General features: G+C 44.0%; 1 protein-coding gene and 1 long non-coding RNA gene across 3 annotated transcripts; one reads left to right on the plus strand and one right to left on the minus strand.

The window, feature by feature from the left end:
• Positions 1 to 730: 730 nt before the first annotated feature.
• On the minus strand, positions 731 to 5,371 carry CCDC51 (coiled-coil domain containing 51). Of its 2 annotated transcripts, none has more exons than XM_042823767.1 (5): positions 5,287 to 5,371; positions 4,111 to 4,352; positions 3,638 to 3,984; positions 3,147 to 3,311; positions 731 to 1,590 (listed from the first exon to the last, which is right to left on the minus strand). In XM_042823767.1, the coding sequence occupies exons 3-5, from the start codon at positions 3,953 to 3,955 to the stop codon at positions 814 to 816; spliced, it is 1,260 nt and encodes a 419-aa protein (XP_042679701.1). In that variant the 5' UTR covers positions 3,956 to 3,984; positions 4,111 to 4,352; positions 5,287 to 5,371; the 3' UTR covers positions 731 to 813. The 2 variants fall into 2 exon arrangements, with proteins under 2 accessions (XP_042679701.1, XP_042679702.1); XM_042823768.1 differs by lacking the exon at positions 5,287 to 5,371 and adding an exon at positions 4,911 to 5,080.
• A 19-nt stretch (positions 5,372 to 5,390) lies between these two features.
• Positions 5,391 to 8,986, plus strand: LOC122162960. The gene is made up of 4 exons (XR_006169755.1): positions 5,391 to 5,482; positions 5,557 to 5,612; positions 6,878 to 6,965; positions 8,816 to 8,986. It is a non-coding gene; the product is annotated as an uncharacterized LOC122162960 (long non-coding RNA).
• Positions 8,987 to 13,456: the final 4,470 nt, after the last annotated feature.

Here is a 13,456-nt window from a genome sequence, read left to right on the forward strand (position 1 = left end):
AGAAAGGACAGTTGACTCGTACCTGCAGAATAAACTTAACTTAATCACTGCACTTAACACATCTCTGCTCCTGCCAGTAACGTGGCTACAGTTCCAGAAATGCTTTTGGAAGCTTTGTAATCAGAAAGTAATCACAAATGATTTAAACATATTTTAAAGGAACCACCTGACTGTACAGACACATGAAGCTGTATGTTACACCACGATAGCTTCAGTCCTCCTTGCCTGTTTCACTCCTGCTGTTTGTTACATAGAAAACTATTGCACCTAGAGTAAAAAAAAACCCAACAACAACAATAGAAAAACAACCAAAAATAAGTAACCCCAACCCTAAAAACATCGGAGAAAATATCTCTACCTGATTGGTAAAATGACTTCTCATGTTTTGTGTACAGACAAACTGCAAAATTATTAAATCAGGAATGAAATTATAAAGGATTACACATGAAGTACTTTGATCAACAGATCAGACAGATTGAAAGAATCATTTGAACTGAAAACCACAAATAAAGCTCTAGATGAAGCTCACCGGCTGGCATAATACATGAGACCAAACAATGGAAGAGCCAATCAGCAAATTAAATCAACAGATGAAACAGTGGACTCTCTTTCACTTGAGTTAAAAGCCACACAGCCACTCAAAGCCTTAGCACAGAGTTAACACGGAGCCTACAGCAGTAGATGGCCAGCCCTGACAAGTTTCCAAGCACACAGCAGAAGGCATGAGAAATGCTAGCACAGATTTATTTGGAGTCTAAGCACAGTGCAAGTTTACTTTGATTAATCTAGTAAATGATGGCAATTTATTAGAGATCAGTTCCCTTTCAGTAAAACATAGAGTACTGGCAGGCTAACAGCAAACACAGTGCATGTCAGTGCAGTGCTGTAAATAGAATTTCTCTTGATCTGCGATTCCAGTCTCCGCTCTGTATCACACAGCTCTAAAATCACATCTCTCACAGCAGCAGCCTGGCCCTTACTCTCCCCAGATGACCTGGCTGCTACTCTTTCCATAGGTCTAGAATGAAGCGCAAGTTTAACGCTCTGCACCTCAGAAATGATTTGTGCTATGCTTTCCTGCAGACGGGTAAACTGCTGCTGTAAACTCCCGAGACATGAACTGACTTGTTTAGTGTAGTTAAGCTGTTCTTTTAGAGGAATTAAAAGAGAATCTATTTTTATGGAGTCACTCCTGTCTTCTCTTGCCAATAAAACACCTTCTTTTATTCCCTGCGACGTCCTTGTTTGCAGAATGTTTTTCAGGTCTGCTATGACATCGCTGAGATCCTTCTGCTGCAAGTCATAGGTGGATGCCTGTTCTTTGATGGCTTCTTGCAGATTTATTGGGCCCTTCTGTGCTTCAAGCACCAAGACTTTGAGTTCCTGCAGCCTTACTCGATTAACATAGGTGGAACCAAGAACACCTATAACAGCTCCCAGCACAGAACCAATAATAGACCAGTTCTTTGTTTTTTCAGCTCTTGTCCTCTCTTTCTCATGGCTTTCCCTTACAGCAGCGGAGAAGAGAGAAAATTTTTCTCGCTCAGATTCTTCTGCATTTAAGTAGGCAGCTCGGTACCTCTTCTCTTCCTGCAAGAAATACAGCACTTTGATTTTGTAACTTCACCATTTTGTAACTTCAGATTATAAAGAAAGAAAAAAGTGCATCCATCAGTTGTTTCAGAAATTGTTTCATAGATTTTTCCTTTAAACGTATGATTTTCTTTATTAATCCAACTTAAATTGGTGAGGCATCATTTTAAGTCAAAGCTAAGAAATGGAAAAGATCATCAAGAATTACATTTGAAGACTGTCTAAAGCATAATCTGTCACATGGTGACGATAGAAAAGTGCTACAAATGGGCAGCTTTTCCCTCCCCATAAAGAAAGCTTTCTCTGGCTCTGCATGCTTCTCCAAACACCACCTCCACCCCACTTCTCCATCTCAGTTGTAATTCCCTTAAAACAGGAACTGAAAATAGTCCTGGAAAGGATGTCCTGGAAAGGCTCATCTCATGATCACGTACACTTTTCACTCCTCTGCCTTCTCTTTCTTCCCCTGTTCAAAGACATATGTTTTCCTTTTCTGCCCCTCCTGGCTTTGGTGTGGCAGTTCCTGCTGCAGGCCAGTTTACCTCAGCAAAACAGTGGAAACTTTATGGCTATTTTCCTGCAGTAAAAATTTTTAGCAAAGGAAGAACTGTTTTTGATAGTGAACCTGTCTGTCAATTGACTGCATTCCCCAAACTATCTCAGTCTTTTGAGCATGTATTTCTTTTGTAAGGCAGCAGTACCACCATACAGTGATGACTTTAGTTCTATCTTTCTCCACAATGATGCAGAGCTCTGTTCTTGAAATCTCATCTACACAGACCTGATCTGTTTTTTGGACAGCTCTTTTTAGTTCTTTGCTGCTGCTCTGCTTATTGATTCAGAAGATCCATTTAAGCTCAGGCATAGCTATTAACTTATTACTTGCCCAAGCTTTGCCATAGATGTGCCAGTTTCCAGCCTGCTTCCTGCAGTTTCACTCCGATTTCTGGAGTTTAGCTGCTATCATGCTTTTATCTGTGACTGATGGACTATGGATGACTGTGCTGCTACTGCCAGCCTGCTTGGCTCCTTCTGACGAGGTGCATGAGGACTGCACTCTGTTGGTGCAGGACACTGCCCCGCCTGTGCTGTGGTCCCCCTCATCTTCTTGCTTGTTCTCCTTCATGGAGCAGCCTTGCTCTTACTGCTCTCTGACAAAAGCCTTAGTAAACTGTGTGGGGGCTGCAGCCAGGTGAAAGGGGAATGGCTTTGATGGCTTAACAACTGGAAATGCACTTCTCTCATGATATGGAAACTAACTGGTTGAATCCCATATATATATATATTTTTTTCCATGCACCTGTCACCATTCAAACAATGTTCTAGGTTTTTCAGCTTTGTCTCCAAATGCACTACCCTGTTGTAAGATGAACATGATTTCCACATCAGATCAAGTCCCCCACATTGCTTCAATTAAAACAACTATCATAAAAATTAACTCAGATTACTGGACTTATATACTAAAGCACATCTGCAGAACCAGTCACTGGTGACAGAAACAAAGCACATATTTTTAATTCGTGTTTGCCAGCATTCAGATACCAGGAAATTACCTGCAGCAATCTGTGTTCCAGCGTAGCCAGTTCTAAATACTGGGTGTCATCCCGAGAGACCCTGTCCAAGCGGTCCCGAACTTCTTTCAGCTTTATCTGCTGGGCTTCCACATTTTCACGAGCCTGTCGTACAATCCCTCGAGCTATCATAAAGACATTTTCAGCCTGAGAAGAGAGATTATTTGTTTTAGAGACTTATTAACAGATTTATTAACAGATAGATGTAAACTGTTAGTCATACGATTTCAGGGAAGAAAATAAAAGTAACACAATTCATCACAATATAGGGGACAACTCATCACAGCATAGGGGATTCGCTACGTGTGCTGAGCTTACTAGGCTAGGGCTCTGCCACAGTACCTGCACAGCCAGTTAAAGCAGAAAAAAAGACACTGTTCTCCTTGGAGGCTCTCTTCAGCCTCACAGCCAGTTCTCCTAATGGCATAATCATAATTTTCAATTTTATTTTTTTACATTATCTCCACATTTACCTCCGTCACTTTTCCCTGAGCCTCCCGAACTTCATTGAGCCCAACGAACTCTTCGTATTTGTCCCACCAGTTCCTGCCAGTTGCAGATATTTTCTGTAAGGAGTTTTTCCCCACAGCAGCCCCAGCTTCTGCCACCCGGTTCAGAACACCCACAGCAGTTTCTATGGCTGATTTGGCTTCAGGCCTCTTCGGACCAGAGGCACAGTAGGTCCTCACTAAGTGTACATTCATTTTCTGACTCCGCTTTATCAAAGAATGGTGATACTGCAACCCACAGGACACTGATGACACACTTGATTTATATTTCATTGGCCCCATGTCTCGTACTCAATCACCAAAGAAAAGTGCTGCAAGAAAAAGAAAAAAGTTACTAAACTAAGGTTGGTAAATGCCTCTTAAAATTAAACATACATGCCAAAAATACCAACACAATTACATGGATAAACCATCGCTAGTTTTACACCATTACTTACACAGGGAACTTTCCAGTTTTCAGCAAAGGACAGCTGTGCCACAGATCCCTGCTTTTCTGCTGTAATTAAGTACTTCTGCCATTCTTCTTGATTAACTCACTGCATAGTGACTGTGCACAGATACCAGCAGGAGTAGCTGCAGAGTAACGTAATGCTTCGGCACAGGTGTGATCGCCATATGACAGCTTGCTTTGAGCTTTCACATTTGAGTTTGGCATACAATATCACAGGTGCTAACAATTCTGGAAAAGAAAAGAAATGAGAAAGAGGCATTAAAAAAGAACCTTGAAAAGGGAAAGAAAAGGGCTTTCATCATTCCCTGTACCTCACACTCTACAGACAACCAAAGCACTGAAGAGTAGAAAGACAAATATATAATGGGCAGAGAGAAAACACAGCAGTGCTAAACTGAACATGGGTTTTTCTGGGAACCTTCCTGCAAAACTGAGCTACGAGGAGGAGCCAAGTGTTCATACAGACATCAGGCAGTGAATGCATCTTTATGGCTGTGTTTTACAATGAGTTTTAAAATCCTTGCTTACCCTGCAGAAACAACACTGGCTGCTGCTTAACACCAGCAGTGACGTGCAAGGAAAGCTTTTATTTTCTGCTTAGCACATTCCTCTGAAAACTGCATAAACAGGCAAAATCTCACTGAAGCTTGATGAAGCCTCAATGAATTTTTATACAGTTTGGGTAAGGCTAGGTCAGAATTTGACCAGAACAATATTATAAACCCACAGCATTCAGGAAACCTCGAGCACTACTGCAGTTGTTCTGCTTTATTTGGCAACGGTTACCTGTGCTAACTTTAGCCGGCTGGTGGCAACACGTGTGCAAACACAAACGGCTTCCCCAGTGGAAGACATCCGCAATGAGATCTTTTTAAATTCTTGGCTCCTCACCCTGAAGGCCCACTTATATCCGGTGAAACATACGCAGCATGGAGCAGCAGCAGCCATCAGCTCCGCGACGGCCTCACCGCGCGCCAAAGCGACGCGACTCATCGCGCTCACACTGACGGAGCCGCGCTGTTCTCTCGGCAGCGCAACCGCGCCGCGCCCCGACATCGCCAGCGCGAGGAAAGCGCGCTTCCCCGCCCCAAGGACAGCGCTACGGCGGGACGTTCGCTCCCCACTACCGCTGGGGCGGACGAGCCCGGCAGCGGGGCCCTACCTGACGTGACAGCAGCCTCCGGGCAACCCCTCACACAACGCCCTCCCCCGTGCCTGCCCGCACGGTCGAGGAGCGGCGCCGGAAGCGGAAGTGGCAGCGGCGGAAGTGCTACTGCGGAAGTGCTACGGCGGCCGTGTGGGGTCAGACGGAAACGGTGCGGAGCGGAGCGGTGCTGGCATCATGTCGGGCCGAGAGGGTAAGGCCGGGCCCCGGGACTGCAGGCGTCGGTTGTGCCGCCTTCTCTCTTCTCACCGCCCCCTCTCTTTTCAGGCGGCAAGAAGAAACCGCTGAAGCAGCCGAAGAAGCAGACGAAGGACCTGGATGAGGTAGGGCGGCGGGGGGGCGAGGCGAGCATCTTTCCTCAGAGCGAGCTCCCGCAGCACCTCGGAGTGCGTGCGATGCGGGCCCGGAAATCGCGGGCTGGAGATGGACCTGAGGCTCCTGCTGCTGATCCCCGGGTGTGAGGGCTCGGAGTGGAGGTGTAAGATGTTAGTTGTGGGAAACGTAGAGGCTGTGTGAGGCACCGGTGATTGAAAAAGAGAAACGTGAATTGGATTGGTGAGCAATGTCAAAATCCTGAGTGCCGAGGAAAACTCCTATAATCCCTTTAGCGGTGCTGCCTATGAAGAGTACGTATGTAAGAGACAGAGCTCTGAGCTCTCTTGAATTCCAGAGGATGTTTTGGCAGGGATGTGCAGTGGCTGCTTTGGCTGTGCAGTTTGCCAGCAGTTTTATTGTATTTCTCAGAATTAATACGAATGCATTAAAAAGTGAATAGTAGTGACATGTATGGAAAGATTTTTAAGTTATGCTTTTTTAGATAAAGGCAACCTTTGTTTCTTGTGTCCTAATTAGTCCAAGATTTATTGTGTTTTTGCACTAGATTCACAGTAGCAGTGGAGATTAATGGTTTTAATGCAAACATCATTCAGAGGGCAGAGTGAGATGATGCTACAGGAGGTGATACTTTATTAATTTTGGAAAAATCAGACACACAAAGTAAAAGTTTGGTTCATCTCTGTGTTGTGGTGCAGCACAAATAAAGCCCCAAACAATACTGTTTGTCATTGTTCTGGAAGGTTTGCTTATTTACTAGCACTGAGCCATCTTGCATCCATTTAGTCTGTTAGGTTTTGATTGCTGTTGGAACATAATTCCAGTATTTGAAGGGAGCATATAAATAGGAGGGGGAACGGCTGTTTACAAGGGTGGATAGTGATAGATAAGGGGGAATGGTTTTAAACTGAGACAGAGGAGGTTTACGTTAAATATTAGGAGGAAGTTTTTCATTCAGGGCGCTGACGCACTGGAACAGGTTGCCCAAGGAGGCTGTGGATGCCCTATCCCTGCAGGCATTCAAGGCCAGGCTGGATGTGGCTCTGGGCAGCCTGGTCTGCTGGTTGGCAACTTGCACATAGCAGGGGGTTGGAACAAGATGAGCACTGTGGGCCTTTTCAACCCAGCCCATTCTATGATTCAGTGATTCTGTGATTCTATGATTCTTTGATAATGTTTTTTTCTCATTGCTTTCAGCTGTTTTCCAACTTTTCTGGGGCAGGAGGTGTTAACACACTGTTGTTCTTTTCTTTAGACAGATCTGGCATTTAAACAAAAGCAGAAGGAGGAGCAAAAGAAACTTGAGGAGATGAAAGCAAAGGCTGCTGGAAAAGGGCCCCTCAGTAAGTGAGGTGCCATACTGATAGGAACAATTGAGTGGCTTGCTGGCTTCAAAAGTTTAATGTTTTTGCTTGACAAACATAAAAAGATCTGTACCTCTAAGTTACTCAGCACACACCGGGAGGCTGATGGCAGCTATAGATGATAAGTAACAAATAGAGGCTATTTTTTAAATTATTATTATTTTTACTGTGCAATTTAACATCCAATTACTGATGCGGTTTCTGTTTCAGGAGGTGTAACTGCGTGCCAGGTGTGATAAGCTGTTCTAGTGGGATGGTGCAGAGAGATTTCTGCTCTTATTTTAGCATACCACCCTTTGCTTTCCAGGTGTACTAAGAAACACAGGCTTTGCCACAATTGTGAAATTTTAACAAATCCATTACATGGTATCTTAGAGGATGAAATTCAAGAGCAGGAGATTCACAACAGAAGGGGGGGAAAAAAAACCTCACCAAAAAAAACTGTGATTGGTTTCACTTGCTTAAGTGAATCTAAAGTATGCTATGTGAAAGAAGAAATTTTGCAGGCTGCATTGTGATGGTTCACCCAGCCTGCTCTATATTTCAAATGTTGGCAGTAGGAAATACTGTTAATACTGTCTGTCCACTCAACCCTATCATTTACGGAAGTCTTACTAACTTTCACAAGACTACATTTATCCATTTTTGCCTTTATTAAGACTGTTATCTTGCCAGAGATCAAAGTTAGACTCTCAGGTTCTCTAGTTTCATCCCAGAGCTCTTTCTGCACCTGGGAGTTACGCTGGCAGTGTAGCTGGCAGATCACCAGAATAGAAGAATAAGATACAGTAAAGTCCTCTGACACAGTGGCTGTATTGATAAATTGCAATTCTTAGCCAGCAGTTTTGCAACTTCATGTGAGTTTGTACTCGTGGGGCAGAGTACAACACAGTCCCACTGACTTGGGGTATTTCTTGTCTGTTTATCTCAAATGGATCTAGCTGCTCTGATTTATCTGCTTACAAAAATGTGCTGGGTGTGGGACTTACAGAATGTCTTTGGCATTACAGACATGCAAAAAAATTCCCCGAGCTTTCCTTCTGTCTCAACTATTTTGAACTTTTTCTCTATCAGGTGCTTCAGTAGCTCTGCACATCTGGATAGCTCTGTCCTGCCATTACCGCTCTTCCTCTTATTTGGTTAAATTTCAGTTATCTGGTTCTAGTCCAGTGCATGCCAGAGCTGACAGAGATTACATTGTTGGAGAAGGTAGACTATGCCCGAGAGCCTCAGCAAGGCAACGCTGTTAGAATGATCACAGTGCAAAGTCTGCTGCTGACTATCAGCCCTTATTGTCATTTTCTGCTTTCCGCAGATCAGCTATGAGACGTGCTGTAAAACAAAACCAAACAGCATTTACAAAATGTGCTGCACGCAGTGCCACGTTAATATGTTGTGTTCTTTCACATTGCTTTACTGTCTTCAGAAATAGGGGCTACAAACAACAGATGCTTTGGTAATTCCAGTGCTTGCTTCATTGGGGCTTCAGTCCCAAATGGGGCTCTGGTTGCTGTAGAAATACTGATGCTTTTATTCCTTCAGCCTTCCATTTGATTTGACCAGACTGTTGTATAAGAAGTAATCGACTGAGGAGCAAAGAACTGCTGAAGTACTTTGTGCCCTTGTAAATTTGGGGGTGCGTTTAGTTCCAAGAGGGACTGTGGTTTTCAACATGAAGTTAAAGCACGTAAGATCCAAGCAGTACCACATGCAGAAGCCGTTCAGCAGTGGGGTGTGGGTTGTACGGGCAGCCTGGTGGGGCTGTCACAGCTGTCACAGCTGTGTCACCTGCGATGTCTGAGCCGTGGTGGTTTGGTTTCTTTTGGCAGCGAGCGGTGGGATAAAGAAGTCCGGCAAAAAGTAGTTCCGAGCTGCAGGATAAGACACCTTCCACTTCCTCAATGGATCTGCAGCCTTCCGAAGACGAAGAGAACTCGTAGCACTTGGGAAGCATTGTACATTTTGTTTAGTCAGAATAAAACTTTTTTGTTAAGAGGTGATATTTTCTCTCTTTACTGTAGCTTTTGTTTTTCACAAGGTTAATCTGGATGCTCCGGTTTAGTTGCAGCTGTCCAAGATGGGGTTATACCGACAAACAGGCACTGCAGCTACCAGAACAAAAGCTCGCGGTACGCTGCCCGTTCCTACGCGCCGCCCAGCCGCGCTGCAGGAGCAGCAGCTCTCTCAGGAGCCGCGCGCCTTGGCGGTGCGATGGCGCCATCGTGCGGTCACCGGCCCTCGCTTGGCGCTATGCTGCGCATGCGCGGTGCCTTCCTGCCGGCCGCCGCGCGAGGCTTCGCGTTGGTTACGTCCGCGCGGCTCCTCCAGCTGCAGAAGGGCGGCTGGCGCATGCGCAATGCTCCTCTCGCCTTAGGGGGCTGCTGTCTGCACCACTGCGGGCTGAGCGTGAGCGCTGCGCATGCGCTGGCTGGTAGCGGTTTTTCCCGCCCGGTCGGCTCCCGCCTCGCCCTGAGGTGACCGTTGGGCGCCACGCGGTGGCTCCTCAGAGAGCAGCGCCCACCTCAGGAGTAGCTTCCGCGGCAGCAAAACGCTGATGGCTGGGCAATGAAAATCCATCCCGTGCAGTTGGAGGCTGGGAAGCACAGATGAACTATCCTGCAAATTCAGAGTAACAGGAAGGCTGAGCAAGCACAGAGCTGCTAGCAGGATAGCAAACTTGCTTCAGATTTTGTTTGAAGGCGCTCAAAATTTCCTGCAACACATGAAGAAAATATGGTCGCAAACTCCCAGTGCAATCATGAAAAAGCATTTCATATTTGCATAATTCACATCTGTTCTGAGACTTCTTCACACTGCAACAGATGTCTGTTACCTACTTAGATGGGATTTAGTTCAGACAGCCCCGAGCTGAAAGCAGAGCAAGGCTGTAAAGCTCACAGTAACCTCACACAGCATCACAGGAGGATCCAGGCTGCCCTCAGTGTGTACCATGCTCAAAGCTCCAAAAGCACGCTTGCTCCTGCACTAAGATACAGACAAGCTGGTCCAAACCCAACACCAACATCATCGTTTTCACCATTTTCATTATTATTCCCATTCCTCAGTTCAGTACAAATGAAAATGACTCTTGTAGGAAATGAACGCTTCCCTGAAGCTTCACATTTACTGCAAAAGAACAGTGGAAGTGAAGCTGGGTGCTAATGAGGGAAACGACCTTCCCTGGGCTGCTTGGTTTCTGTGCTGACAGCTTTCCCTCTCTCTGGTAGGTAAGCCTTTTTATTTTAGCTGTACCTAAAAGGGACACATGAGAACCAAAAACACTGGAAATCATGAGTTCTGAGTGTGAAGGCTGGCACAATTAACACCAAACAATTGAAAATGGGTTAGTAAACGCCTCTGAAAGTGAGGAAGAGCTTTGGGAAACAACTCGTATATTAGGCTACTTCACGCGAGGCTACATTATTTATTTTACCTATCTGTTTATTTTGAACCATGTAATGTTTGCTCTTGCTGATAAGCAAACCTGAGGTGCACACAAACAATGTAGAAAAGGAGGTGAAGTTGTGGGTACAAGTGTTTGAGAGAGAAGCAGTAAACCGGGGCAAGACTGAGGAAGATGCTTACTAGGGGGAGTCACAGTTGTACCGACAGAATAAACCTCTAAAATACGCTAAATGGCTCTGAGCAGAGCTAGGTGAAAAGAAGGTTGAAATGACAAGTGGAATTCTTTTTTATGCAGGATAGCTGGTTAGGTAGGTTATTCTCATCAGTCATAGGTTGAAGTATAGGTATCAGATCCTTACAAACAGCCCAAGTGCACACCTGCTTTCCCTCAGCATCAAAGTAGGTATCCTGGGAGATGGTTAAAACGAGCAGGAAAAGGGAATGGGAGACATCATCAAGATTGGGAAGAGGAATGAGGCCTTGATAGTATATCAAGTAAGCAGTAGTTCGACCCAAGAATTACTAAATGAAATGAATTAGGTTGCTGATCAGGGTAAATTTACTGAGGTGGTCCAGAGTGAAATAAAGAGTGAACAGAAACACATGCTCCACAGCATGAGAGAATACACACAAGTGTTTCACCCAGAAACCAGGGCAAGAGGGGAGGAAACCAAATGGCAAAGTGACAGACCGCTGCTGTGTGAGAGCTGTTCTCAGCAGGCTTTAGTTTAACATAGGCATTGAACTGCCTTTCTGGCCAAGAGTCCTCCTGTGTTTAATATCAGGCTATGGAAATAAAGCTGACAAAGGAGCACTTTGATTGTATGTTTCTACATAATGCTACTTTATGAATGACATTCATTCCTTAGCACAGCTGCAGCTCAGCATTAAACTAATGCGAAGACTGTATAGCTATTAAATCACACATGTACATAAAATTACCCCCAGTCTGAAGGGCAGAGAGAAAACAGAGCCCAGAGGGCAGTAGGAAATGAATGCAAATGATTAAAATAGTACCAGAATAGATGGAAATGTTGTTTATATGGCCGTCTACTAGAGGATGTGATTGCTATAATGAACTCCAGTCCTGCTCTAATAATTTAAAATGTTTTGCTCACTCTTTGGAGTTACTTCAGTTCTAAGAACATCACACCCTACTCTGAGTCATACCCTCTTAACTGATTTATGTGAGGTCTTCAACATGAAACTTCTCTAACATCCCTAAAATGCTTCATTTCTATTCAAATGCAGTTAATTCTGACAAGCAATCCCACAATTGTGTGCACATCTAACAGAACTGCACAGACAATGACTTACAAGCATCAAACTTCCACTACTGTTGTCTTAATTAATGCACAAAAAATTTAAAGCCCATTTTCTGCTTGAAATTGTGTTATGAGAACTTATCTTTACAGAAGCTCCTAAAGCACAGGGCAACTATTTCAAACTTAGAATTAAATGTGAGGTGACACAGCATTTGAAAAATTGCTCTAGGATCAGAATCATCAGATCTGCAGCATTACTACGAAACCCTAGCAGTAAATTCATACATACTGGCAGGATTTATCAGAGCAAATGTGTAAGATTAGAGCAGGGATATTGACAACCTGAGACTGTACCAAACTAAAGAGGAAAGAAAACAGCATCGTACCATTACATTTGCAAAAAGACAGATTCATAGCTTCTTCCTTTTAGTCATTAGTATACAGTCACTATTTGTTTTCAGGTTCTTTATTCATCCTGAAGTGTTTCAAGGAAAGGAAGAAGTATAAACTCTAATGCCACGCTGCCCAGCTAAGTTCAGGACAGCAGCAGCTACGCTTCTTGCGCCTTTCGGGTGGATGCTTGCATTGCGTTGCTCTCCTTAAACTCTAGGCCTGTTCAGAGAAACAGAAGCCCCACCTTATCGTAAATCTCCAGTCCCACAGCCATCTGATAACAATACAAGACTGTAGAATTCTGTGCCTATAAACTGCTACCAGTGGTGCTTGCGTGGGGTGGTATTCCTCATGTCAGCAATGGCAGAAAAAGGAGAAATAGAAGTACTTAATAGCTGAGGTTAAAACAGTTGACGGACAGCGACTGCGTTCTGCTCAGCTCAGAACAGTCCGAGGTCCCACAGGAGCTGCCCAGAGCAGCACGCCATCTTTGCCCTTTCACCGCTTCAACATCGCTGCCCTTCAACTACAGAAAATACACAACTGCCTGTTCTAACCAACTTTTCTTGTTTTTCTTTTTGTGAGCAATTAAAATACAAATGAGAGGTACCTAAGTTGCCTTCACAATTCCAAATGTTCCAAACAGTTACTAAATACAACTGTCATTTACTGAGACTGCAGTAAGTTTATTTGGTGTGGGTTAGCCTGCTTTATGTATCACTGCAATACACAGATTTCAGAAACAAGTATTAAATAAAGCCTTAAATATAATAGAATGATGCAGGAATGTTCTTGATCAACGAAGAAAGCATTTTCTAAACCAGTAATACAGTAATTTCAGGTGTCAAGGCTTCTAATTCAGTGGAGCATTTATTCTTAGTCTTATCATCATTTATCATTTTCCGTAGTGCCCTCCTCCAACTCTGATCTGCTTCACAGAATTACAAGTTAGACACAGACTTCAGGAACTCAGAAGGCATTATGACCATAGACAGCACTCCCCACACCTGCTTGCTAGCTAATATGCTGCACTCTGTCCCTGAAGTTGGGTGATAAAGTGGGTAACATTTCTTAAAACCTTTTTGTACTTAGCAACAGCAGGTCTGCCATTTCAGTACTGTTTGTATAGATACTACTGAACCTGTAGTACCTTCAAAGCAGAAGCTATACCCGAAAGTACAGGCATAAGTGGTAAAGAATAAGAACGCATACTAAGCTAATTCAGCAGTGACAAAAAAAGTACATAATTTTAATAAAGAGGAGAAAAAAGAACAGGAAGGGTAGAAGTACAGCTGTGATGTAAGGTAGCTTAGTTTAACATGAAATTTTCATCTACTTACAGAACCTTATTTTTCCCAGACATAAGAAGATAACATTCTTGCTCAGAAGGTAATTCTACTCCAGATC

This window comes from Centrocercus urophasianus, unplaced genomic scaffold, assembly GCF_019232065.1.
Source record: "Centrocercus urophasianus isolate 14NV4802_14NV808 unplaced genomic scaffold, USGS_Curo_1.0 seq_22, whole genome shotgun sequence".
NCBI lineage: Eukaryota > Metazoa > Chordata > Aves > Galliformes > Phasianidae > Centrocercus > Centrocercus urophasianus.